General features: G+C 47.6%; 1 protein-coding gene across 1 annotated transcript in view; it reads left to right on the top strand.

The window, feature by feature from the left end:
* CCDC169 (coiled-coil domain containing 169) overlaps positions 1-12,182 on the top strand; it is a 78,687-nt gene that overhangs the window by 12,672 nt on the left and 53,833 nt on the right. The window contains exons 3-4 of the mRNA XM_088460146.1: positions 7,776-7,886; positions 8,762-8,802. Of these exons, the coding sequence (XP_088316272.1) occupies positions 7,776-7,886; positions 8,762-8,802 (152 nt within the window). The remainder of the gene's footprint in view (positions 1-7,775; positions 7,887-8,761; positions 8,803-12,182) is intronic.

The raw sequence follows: 12,182 nt of genomic DNA on the forward strand, positions 1-12,182 counted from the left end.
CAATGTATACCCAGCATTATATAATCATGCAAGTCCATGCGAAAGTCTAATATCCTTAGAATTTAAAGGGAGTGGTTCATTATCTGATGTATACCTGACTGATGGAATACATAGTACTCAGGTTGTAAATATTGCAGATCAGAGCCCGGCTATAATATCAGTGTTCTAGTGTTCTTAGGTTGAATCTGGTTGTAAATAAAATAAAGTAACACTATGTTAAAAACAATTTTTTTTACAGAATTCTGCTTTGTCTGGTAATATACCTTGTGTTCATAATAGTTGTTCTGTTCCTATAGCATTATTTGTTACCAATGATTATATGCTCTTGAAATCAGTCTGTAAGAGGCTTTATAAAATGTTTAATGTGAAGCAAAATGCACTTTTATGATTAACAACATATGGTTATGTTAGTGCTAATGGAGAGGCCTTTCTAGATCCCCAGGAGTCTCCAGCAATGACTCTGAGGAACTTCCAATGTATTAAATCCTTAAGAGCATAAGAAATGTACTAAGAAAAATGACTCATGTTCTCCATTAAGGAGATCGAGCATTTCACAAAAATTGTTACAACCAGCATATTCAGGTTATGGGGATTGAAAGGGACTAATATATTTGTCCCGATTATGTTTACCAAAGCATCAGCGTCTGCTGTATGTATTAGTGTTTGTGTGATTATATAGTCAGCCCTTATCCCTCCACTGGCTATAAAACTACTTTTGCAGTGATGCTCAGCCAGCCAGATCGCTGATGGTCTTACTGATTGATATATCTCGCTGGATGAGCATCATTATTATTATTAATTTTTATTTTATTATTACAATTATTATAAAGCTTTATTTATATAGCACTAACTTATTACTCAGCCATTTACAGCTTTAGTCATTAACATACAATTTCATATACCGTGTGGTGATATACATCTGGCTGTATTTATGGTGTGAAAAAGCAGCAGATTGTGGATGCTCTTTTAACCATAAGACTTGTATAATGATCTGCATGTCTCCATTAACAGACTCTTATGTGGGGGATAGTCGCTTCATTGCCTGGTTCTTTGGTACGATTTTAGTTTGTATTGCAGGGTAAACAACAAAGTGTTTTTCTGTATTCCATACAGTATGTCAAGCTTGTATTACAGTTATACTAGCGACACCGTTACAATGCAGGAAGTAGCATTTGAACCATGTCAGCATCCTGGTGTCGTGAAAGTGCCGCCGACATAAGCAGTGGCGACATAATGACTGTCAACCTGCCGGATGTAATCCTTGCACAATGCAGTTACTTATTACACTTTTTGCTAGCAGCAGTGCATCCAAAGGGTCCTACTCGCAACCTAATTATTTTCCAATATATAGACAATCACAAAGAGTCCAATTGAGATGTGTAAAACCAGTGACCTCAGTCAGTCTGTATTCATGGTAGATTCTTTCACAACCGATAAACAGCTCAGAAGATGGTGAAAAGTTTTAATACATCATTATCTTTAATGAGGAAACATACTAGTGTCACAAAAATATGAGTTGAGACTCAAATATCACTTTAGAAAGAACCCAGTGACAGACATTCAGAATATTATGGCCTTGGCAGTGAGCAATCAATTGGTGTTGCAATCTGATATACCTAGAACATATGTGTAGCATGCAGAGTGCACATGATATCATTTACTTTATATTTTAACTTTTTATTTTAGATTTTAAATGTACTATAACAATAAAGCAAATAAAATTATTTTTTTTGTTAACAAAATTACTTATTGGATGTCTGCTGTGGGGCTTCTAAGGTTTATGTTTCTTAGACCTGCTTTATCTTCATCTAGCTCTCAACCAATTCAAACCTACAGATTACAGGTTTCAGAGTAGAAAAGGATCCTGACCGCAGCCACACCAATATGGCTGGGCCTATTCAGCCATATTATTAGGACTTATTAGAGTGGCATTTTCCCATCTGTCTTGATACTACAGCCTTCTTTAAATTAAATATTATGTGGCATTACCTCTCGCTTGCTGGGATGTAGATGGCTTTTACTCTCTGACTGTGGACCTATGCACTAACTTTCCTGTGATGTGGGCAGGTTAACTATGTAGCCTGTTACATATAATTCCATTCCCAGATTTAATTTGAACCTTTTGAAATGTAGGAGGACTCAATACGCCAATTAAGGGGGAAAAAGGTCAAGACAAGATATAGTGGAAGATATACGAAGTTGCAGTTTGTTAGATCACAAGATTTCCATGTGTTTTGGGCAGTTTTTAATCCACCAGATTAATTAAAGACAATATTGCTGGTAACGCAGCATTTAAAAAATATGATTTGCCAGATATATTAATCTGCGCTTTCTTAAAAGGACCAAAAATCTGCCAGAAGCCAGAGGGGTATGTGGCAGGCGAGCTAATTATAAATAAAAACACAACCTTCACTAACAGGCATGGCAACTCAGCATCAGTAGAATAGCTGAAAATGATTCTACCCATCTAAATGGTTGGATCGGTGACTTAATACTGACACAATTGTATTCTAAATCCTGTCGAGTGGCTATTTTCCTTAGTAAATACATGTAATAACCATTCTGAAATGTTTTATACCTCCAATACTTCCCCTTAAGAATTATTTAAACAAATATCACATTCTTTACCATCATGTTTAAAGTTATAAAGCCAACATGGTTACAATGCTTTACATCACTTTACTACCACGTCGGCATTCCATTTCCAAAATAACACTGCCCCTCTTCTGATTGTCGACATAATAAACGTCGATAACGCAGACCCATACCATCCAATCAATGCTGAATATTATTATTAATGGGGTTTGGCTTGCTTTAGGACTCTACATAGGATGCTGCATAGGACCAATTGGAGCTTTCTTCTGAAGACATTACAGTGTGTGGTCAGCTTTACTTCCTCCCCTTTCCTTTCCCTGGTCACTTACAGCAGTGCTTCCTTTCCCTGGTCACTTACAGCAGTGCTTCCTTTCCCTGGTCACTTACAGCAATGCTTCCGTTCCCTGGTCACTTACAGCAGTGCTTCCTTTCCCTGGTCACTTACAGCTGGGCTTCCTTTCCCTGGTCACTTACAGCAGTGCTTCCTTTCCCTGGTCACTTACAGCAGTGCTTCCTTTCCCTGGTCACTTACAGCAGTGCTTCCTTTCCCTGGTCACTTACAGCAGGGCTTCCTTTCCCTGGTCACTTACAGCTGGGCTTCCTTTCCCTGGTCACTTACAGCTGGGCTTCCTTTCCCTGGTCACTTACAGCTGGGCTTCCTTTCCCTGGTCACTTACAGCTGGGCTTCCTTTCCCTGGTCACTTACAGCTGGGCTTCCTTTCCCTGGTCACTTACAGCAGGGCTTCCTTTCCCTGGTCACTTACAGCAGTGCTTCCTTTCTCTGGTCACTTACAACAGTGCTTCCTTTCCCTGGTCACTTACAGCAGTGCTTCCTTTCCCTGGTCACTTACAGCAGTGCTTCCTTTCCCTGGTCACTTACAGCAGTGCTTCCTTTCCCTGGTCACTTACAGCAGTGCTTCCTTTCCCTGGTCACTTACAGCAGTGCTTCCTTTCCCTGGTCACTTACAGCAGTGCTTCCTTTCCCTGGTCACTTACAGCAGTGCTTCCTTTCCCTGGTCACTTACAGCTGGGCTTCCTTTCCCTGGTCACTTACAGCTGGGCTTCCTTTCCCTGGTCACTTACAGCTGGGCTTCCTTTCCCTGGTCACTTACAGCAGTGCTTCCTTTTCCTGGTCACTTACAGCTGGGCTTCCTTGCCCTGGTCACTTACAGCTGGGCTTCCTTGCCCTGGTCACTTACAGCTGGGCTTCCTTTCCCTGGTCACTTACAGCTGGGCTTCCTTTCCCTGGTCACTTACAGCAGTGCTTCCTTTCCCTGGTCACTTACAGCAGTGCTTCCTTTCCCTGGTCACTTACAGCAGTGCTTCCTTTCCCTGGTCACTTACAGCAGTGCTTCCGTTCCCTGGTCACTTACAGCAGTGCTTCCTTTCCCTGGTCACTTACAGCAGGGCTTCCTTTCCCTGGTCACTTACAGCAGGGCTTCCTTTCTCTGGTCACTTACAGCAGTGCTTCCTTTCCCTGGTCACTTACAGCAGTGCTTCCTTTCCCTGGTCACTTACAGCAGTGCTTCCTTTCCCTGGTCACTTAAAGCAGTGCTTCCTTTCCCTGGTCACTTACAGCAGTGCTTCCTTTCCCTGGTCACTTACAGCAGGGCTTCCTTTCTCTGGTCACTTAGAGCAGTGCTTCCTTTCCCTGGTCACTTACAGCAGTGCTTCCTTTCCCTGGTCACTTACAGCAGTGCTTCCGTTCCCTGGTCACTTACAGCAGTGCTTCCTTTCCCTGGTCACTTACAGCAGGGCTTCCTTTCCCTGGTCACTTACAGCAGTGCTTCCTTTCTCTGGTCACTTACAACAGTGCTTCCTTTCCCTGGTCACTTACAGCTGGGCTTCCTTTCCCTGGTCACTTACAGCTGGGCTTCCTTTGCCTGGTCACTTACAGCTGGGCTTCCTTTCCCTGGTCACTTACAGCAGTGCTTCCTTTCCCTGGTCACTTACAGCAGTGCTTCCGTTCCCTGGTCACTTACAGCAGTGCTTCCTTTCCCTGGTCACTTACAGCAGGGCTTCCTTTCCCTGGTCACTTACAGCAGTGCTTCCTTTCTCTGGTCACTTACAACAGTGCTTCCTTTCCCTGGTCACTTACAGCAGTGCTTCCTTTCCCTGGTCACTTACAGCAGTGCTTCCTTTCCCTGGTCACTTACAGCAGTGCTTCCTTTTCCTGGTCACTTACAGCTGGGCTTCCTTGCCCTGGTCACTTACAGCTGGGCTTCCTTGCCCTGGTCACTTACAGCAGTGCTTCCTTTCCCTGGTCACTTACAGCTGGGCTTCCTTTCCCTGGTCACTTACAGCTGGGCTTCCTTTCCCTGGTCACTTACAGCTGGGCTTCCTTTCCCTGGTCACTTACAGCTGGGCTTCCTTTCCCTGGTCACTTACAGCAGGGCTTCCTTTCCCTGGTCACTTACAGCAGTGCTTCCTTTCCCTGGTCACTTACAGCAGTGCTTCCTTTCCCTGGTCACTTACAGCAGTGCTTCCTTTCCCTGGTCACTTACAGCTGGGCTTCCTTTCCCTGGTCACTTACAGCTGGGCTTCCTTTCCCTGGTCACTTACAGCTGGGCTTCCTTTCCCTGGTCACTTACAGCTGGGCTTCCTTTCCCTGGTCACTTACAGCTGGGCTTCCTTTCCCTGGTCACTTACAGCTGGGCTTCCTTTCCCTGGTCACTTACAGCAGTGCTTCCTTTCCCTGGTCACTTACAGCAGTGCTTCCTTTCCCTGGTCACTTACAGCAGTGCTTCCATTCCCTGGTCACTTACAGCAGGGCTTCCTTTCCCTGGTCACTTACAGCAGGGCTTCCTTTCCCTGGTCACTTACAGCAGGGCTTCCTTTCTCTGGTCACTTACAGCAGTGCTTCCTTTCCCTGGTCACTTACAGCAGTGCTTCCTTTCCCTGGTCACTTACAGCAGTGCTTCCTTTTCCTGGTCACTTACAGCTGGGCTTCCTTGCCCTGGTCACTTACAGCTGGGCTTCCTTGCCCTGGTCACTTACAGCAGGGCTTCCTTTCCCTGGTCACTTACAGCTGGGCTTCCTTTCCCTGGTCACTTACAGCTGGGCTTCCTTTCCCTGGTCACTTACAGCAGTGCTTCCTTTCCCTGGTCACTTACAGCAGTGCTTCCTTTCCCTGGTCACTTACAGCAGTGCTTCCTTTCCCTGGTCACTTAGAGCAGTGCTTCCTTTCCCTGGTCACTTACAGCAGTGCTTCCTTTCCCTGGTCACTTAGAGCAGTGCTTCCTTTCCCTGGTCACTTAGAGCAGTGCTTCCTTTCCCTGGTCACTTAGAGCAGTGCTTCCTTTCCCTGGTCACTTAGAGCAGTGCTTCCTTTCCCTGGTCACTTAGAGCAGTGCTACCTTTCCCTGGTCACTTAGAGCAGTGCTTCCTTTCCCTGGTCACTTACAGCTGGGCTTCCTTTCCCTGGTCACTTACAGCTGGGCTTCCTTTCCCTGGTCACTTACAGCTGGGCTTCCTTTCCCTGGTCACTTACAGCTGGGCTTCCTTTCCCTGGTCACTTACAGCTGGGCTTCCTTTCCCTGGTCACTTACAGCAGGGCTTCCTTTCCCTGGTCACTTACAGCAGGGCTTCCTTTCCCTGGTCACTTACAGCAGGGCTTCCTTTCCCTGGTCACTTACAGCAGTGCTTCCTTTCCCTGGTCACTTACAGCAGTGCTTCCTTTCCCTGGTCACTTACAGCAGTGCTTCCTTTCCCTGGTCACTTACAGCAGTGCTTCCTTTCCCTGGTCACTTACAGCTGGGCTTCCTTTCCCTGGTCACTTACAGCAGTGCTTCCTTTCCCTGGTCACTTACAGCTGGGCTTCCTTTCCCTGGTCACTTACAGCAGGGCTTCCTTTCCCTGGTCACTTAGAGCAGTGCTTCCTTTCCCTGGTCACTTACAGCAGTGCTTCCTTTCCCTGGTCACTTACAGCAGTGCTTCCTTTCCCTGGTCACTTACAGCAGTGCTTCCTTTCCCTGGTCACTTACAGCTGGGCTTCCTTTCCCTGGTCACTTACAGCTGGGCTTCCTTTCCCTGGTCACTTACAGCTGGGCTTCCTTTCCCTGGTCACTTACAGCTGGGCTTCCTTTCCCTGGTCACTTACAGCTGGGCTTCCTTTCCCTGGTCACTTACAGCTGGGCTTCCTTTCCCTTGTCACTTACAGCTGGGCTTCCTTTCCCTGGTCACTTACAGCTGGGCTTCCTTTCCCTGGTCACTTACAGCTGGGCTTCCTTTCCCTGGTCACTTACAGCTGGGCTTCCTTTCCCTGGTCACTTACAGCTGGGCTTCCTTTCCCTGGTCACTTACAGCTGGGCTTCCTTTCCCTGGTCACTTACAGCTGGGCTTCCTTTCCCTGGTCACTTACAGCAGGGCTTCCTTTCCCTTGTCACTTACAGCTGGGCTTCCTTTCCCTTGTCACTTACAGCTGGGCTTCCTTTCCCTGGTCACTTACAGCTGGGCTTCCTTTCCCTGGTCACTTACAGCTGGGCTTCCTTTCCCTGGTCACTTACAGCTGGGCTTCCTTTCCCTGGTCACTTACAGCTGGGCTTCCTTTCCCTGGTCACTTACAGCAGTGCTTCCTTTCCCCGGTCACTTACAGCTGGGCTTCCTTTCCCCGGTCACTTACAGCTGGGCTTCCTTTCCCCGGTCACTTACAGAAGTGCTTTCTTTCCCCGGTCACTTACAGCAGGGCTTCCTTTCCCTGGTCACTTACAGCAGTGCTTCCTTTCTCTGGTCACTTAGAGCAGTGCTTCCTTTCCCTGGCCACTTACAGCTGGGCTTCCTTTCCCCGGTCACTTACAGCAGGGCTTCCTTTCCCTGGTCACTTACAGCTGGGCTTCCTTTCCCCGGTCACTTACAGCAGGGCTTCCTTTCCCTGGTCACTTACAGCAGGGCTTCCTTTCCCTGGTCACTTAGAGCAGTGCTTCCTTTCCCTGGCCACTTACAGCAGTGGATCTCAAGCCCAGTTTCCAAGGACCCCTACTGTCCTGGTTTGAAAATCCTAGTTACGCAACAACATGGAGACTGGATTTTTTTCTCTGTCTGTGACCATAATGTAGAAAGAATTGTTTCATTTTGTATATATATAAATAAACAAGATGAGAATGAAAGCAATATTATATTCCTTTTGAAGTATTAGGATCAACAAACCTAATGTGCTCATGACCTGTTTTCCCATGTACCAGGCAGTGAATGGAAGACGAGATATGAGACACAGCTTGAACTAAACAAACAATTAAAAAGGCAAAGTCGCGTACTTCAAGAAAAATCGGAATATTTACGCGGCAATCCAACAGGTACGTATTCTCTGTGCATAGTATTAAGTAGAACAAGAGTGAGATACTATATTGCTTTCTCTAGAAGTAAACTATACTTTTCTAACTCTATACTTGTACTAACTCTAGTAACATCACTGGCATGGTCTCTGTGCCTCAGTGATGTCACTATTGTTGATAGTGACATTTCAGAAACATATTATTCCAATTTACCTAGTAAGAAGAGAGTTTCTATGTGTCGTAGCCTCACGCTGACATTGGTTGCCAGATTTCCTTTTCTGTAGAGGTTTGTATCCAGAATATGTGTAACTGATTATTTTTAAATATTCTTGATGAGCCGTGAAATGTTTATAAGATCTTTTCACACCGGCAAAAGAAATTAAATCCTCTTACAGGCGTTCTGTAATAAATAGTAATCAATCTTGCTTAATAATCCCCAAAAATGCAATGTTGTTGCCTGAGGACTAACAATTACAAGCACCTATAATCTATTATTATTGCATTTACATTTTATATAATATTATTTCATACTTGCTTACCCTCCTGGAATGGCCGGAAGGCTCCCGATGTGGGCGGCACAGGCGGCCGATGACACAATTCACATTGAATCGCATCATCATGGCTCCGCCCACCACTCCACAATGCTGGTAATCTCGCCATTGCATAGCGGGGGGGTGGGCGTACAATGACGTGATGGCACCATCTTGTCCCTGGAATCTGCCCGCCGAGCCCCGCTCTTTGCCACCCCCAGACCCACTGTGCCCCTGCCCCCCACAGTGCCGACCTGACTGCCTTCTCCTGGAGGAGGCAGCTAAAAGGTCGGCAACTATACATTATTTCTAGTTGGTTTTTCTCACAAAATAATTTTTTTAACATTGTATTTTGTCCTATTTTAGATCGACTGTCTTTTGTTCGCTCCTATGAGCAGATGTCTATGGTAAGGATTTAAAGGACAGTTTATGTTTGTGGCCTTTCCTATTTATCTGGTTAGTTTATTTGTAAAGGTTCTGGGGCTGATTCCCAGTTGTGAAAAAAGCAACATACATGCAGGGTAAATACTAGCTGCTTTTGCATGTGGCCCACAAATGCTGGACAGTTTTATTTTTACACTGCAAATTAGATTTGAATTTGGTCTCACCCCTCCCAAATCTAAATCTCTCTGCCCCACTTACAGTGCAGCAAGGTTTTACCAAGATGTAAATTTACTCTTTTGTGTACTTTGTTTCCTAGTCTGACTCCTATCCAAATTGTAACTGTTTGCTATATATACTGTCTAGTTTACTGTACGTGGGCGTTTCTAAAACATGAGCATGTGCAAATGTTTTCCCCTCCCTCCTCTGAAATATTGCTCATGCTCAGAAGGTAACAATGATAACATCAGCGCCATGTTTTCGAAGAAGTCACCGGAAACATGGTGCAGATGGCAGCCGGATGAAACATTGCAATTTGTACAGGGTGGGCAGGTGAAACCAGTAGTGCTGAATGGCTGGAGGAGCGGGTACTCTTTACCCGGGCCTGGTGGAAGAACCTGGTGGGGGCCCCCACCAGGTTGGAAGGATGCCTTAGGAGTATTTTTATGGGCGCCGGGGTGGTTGTTCGCCCATTGTTGGCATCTGCATGGGTCTCTGGAGCCATGGAGAAGTGGGCTGACAAATTAGTGGCAGGCTTTCCGGTGGCTCATCCAGAGAGGTGTTGCTGGAACTGGCGTAACAGATTTGTGCGGCGGCAGACTATGTGTGTGAGGCCGTACAAGATGGGGCGCAGATTTCCTCTAGAGTCTCAGATACAGCAGTCACGGCGCGCAGAGCACTCTGGCTCCACACCTGGGAGGCGGAGGCCAAATCTAAACGCGCGTTAGAATCTCTCCCTTTTGGCGGAAGCATCCAGTTCGGCTCCGAGCTTGACACTCTCATATCCCAGGCGACAGGTGGAAAAAACACTTTCCTGCCTGTGGTGCCCCAGAAGCAAAGGGGCTCACGATTCCGGGTCTTCCGTTCTTTTCGAGGGGGAAAAGCGGTTAGAGGCCAAAGAACCCGAGGGTGCTTTTTCCCCAGTAGGGGGCAGATTCTCTGGTACATTCAGGTGCCCGGGTACTACAGCACCCGAGAAGCCGAGTACCTGACATTATCTCAGCCCATCCAATCTCTGAGAGGGTGGGGGGTCGTCTCCTCCTTTTCCGAGACCGGTGGGTAGCTTCGGGAGCGGATGCCTGGGTAAGGGGCTTTGTCTCCCGAGGTTATGTGATCGACCTAAGGGGGCCACCGCCACAACGTTTCTTCGCCACGGCATTCCCCAGGGAGCCGGAGAAGAGACTGGCCTTAAACCAGGCTATCAGTTCCCTCTGTTCCGAGGGGGTTATAGCTCCAGTTCCACAGTCTCAACAGGAACAGGGTTTTTACTCCAACCTGTTCCTGGTCCGAAAGCCCAATGGCACGTATCGTCCGATTTTAAATCTGCGAGTCTTGAATGCCAGCCTATGGGTGGATCGGTTCAATATGGAATCGCTCCGATCGGTGATCCAGGGTATGTCGGCAATTGAGTTTTTGGCGTCTATTGACATCAGAGACTCATATCTCCACATACCGATTTGGGCAAGGCATCATTCTCTACTCAGATTCACAGTTGGGAGAGCTCATTACCAGTTCCAGGCTCTGCCTTTCGGACTGGCTACAGCTCCGCGGGTCTTCACAAAGATCATGGCAGCGATGGCAAGTCTGCTGCATTCCGAGGGGATAACGATTGTGCCCTACTTGGACGATTTGCTAGTGAAGGCGGATCCGGCTGCCCATCTTCAGCTCCACCTGGATCACACGGTTCAGGTGTTACAATATCACGGTTGGATACTGAATCTCGAGAAGAGTCACCTCACACCGTGCCAACGTCTGATGTTTCTGGTGGTGATCTTCGATACGGCACTGCAAAGAGTTTCCTTGCCCGGGCCCTTCAGGACTTAGTCAGGAAAGTGCTGTCTGCCCCTCACCCATCCGTTTGGCTGGGCATGAAGTTACTGGGTACAATGGTCTCTACCTTTGAGACCATCCAGTACGGCCGCTTCCATTAACAGATTCTCCTGTGCGAGTTCTTCGGAATTGGATGGGCCGCTCGGACGAACTCTCCTTTCAGTTGCTGGTTCTGTTAGACAACACTCATCAGTCACTTCACTGGTGGCTGATTACCGATCACCTTTTCCAGGGTTGGTCTCTGGTTACTCCCAATTTTATCATTGTCACCACAGACGCAAGTCTCAGCGGTTGGGGAGCGGTGACGGAGAACCTCTGTCTCCAGGGGTCGTGGTCGTCATCGGATATAGGTTTTTCAATAAATGTGCTGGAGCTACGGGCCATTTATCTGGCCCTGTGCGGGGCCCAGGCCCTCCTGGCCAGCCAGCAAGTGAGGATCCAGTCAGACAACGCCACGGCAGTGGCATATGTAAACCACCAAGGCAGAACCAAAAGCGCGCCTGCCATGGCAGAGGCAAGTCTCATTCTCACTTAGGCGGAGACGTTTGCCCCAGCAATTTCAGCAGTCTTCATACCGGGGGTAGAGAATTGGGGGGCAGACTATCTCAGCAGGACCACTTTCCTACCAGAGGAGTGGTCTCCCCACCGGGAGGTTTTCCAGTAGTTGGTCTAGAGATGGGGCTGCCGGAAGTGGACCAGATGGCGTCTTGCTACAATTGCAAGGTCCCTCGATTTTGTGCGAGGCCCAGAGATCCGTGGGCATTCGCAGTGGATGCCATGACTTCCCTGGAACTTCCGTCTGGCCTTCATCTTTCCTCCAATTCTCATGTTACCAAGAGTACTCCGTCGAGTCAGGGAGCAGCAGGTTTCAGTCATCCTAGTGGCTCCAAATTGGCCGCGCCGCTCGTGGTTTGCCACGGCCCCCAAGCTAGCCGCAGGTCCAGGTTGGCGTCTTCCGCTGCAACCAGATCTTCTGCAGGAGCCATTCTGTCATGAGGACCTACCTCAGTTGGCTTTAACGGCCTGGTTGTTGATACTGAGCTTTTAAAGGCTAAGGGTTTTTCCCCTTCAGTCATCAGGACCATGCTCTGTGCGCGGAAGCAGGTTTCTGCACAGAACTACCACAGGGTTTGGAAAACTTATATCATGTGGTGTGAGCGGCGCGGAGTGCATACTGCCCAGTTCCTCCTTCCTAGGCTTTTAGCGTTTCAGCAGGGTGGTTTGGAAGCCGGCTTACAGCTTCAGTCTTTGAAGGTACAGATTTTGGCTCTGTCCATTTACTTTCAGCAACTTCTGGCTCTCCTCCCAGAGGTGCGGACTTTTTTACAGAGGGTCTTGCGAGTGCAGCCTCCATTTC

This window comes from Taudactylus pleione, unplaced genomic scaffold (assembly GCF_031769625.1).
Source record: "Taudactylus pleione unplaced genomic scaffold, aTauple2 ptg000043l, whole genome shotgun sequence".
Lineage (NCBI taxonomy): Eukaryota > Metazoa > Chordata > Amphibia > Anura > Myobatrachidae > Taudactylus > Taudactylus pleione.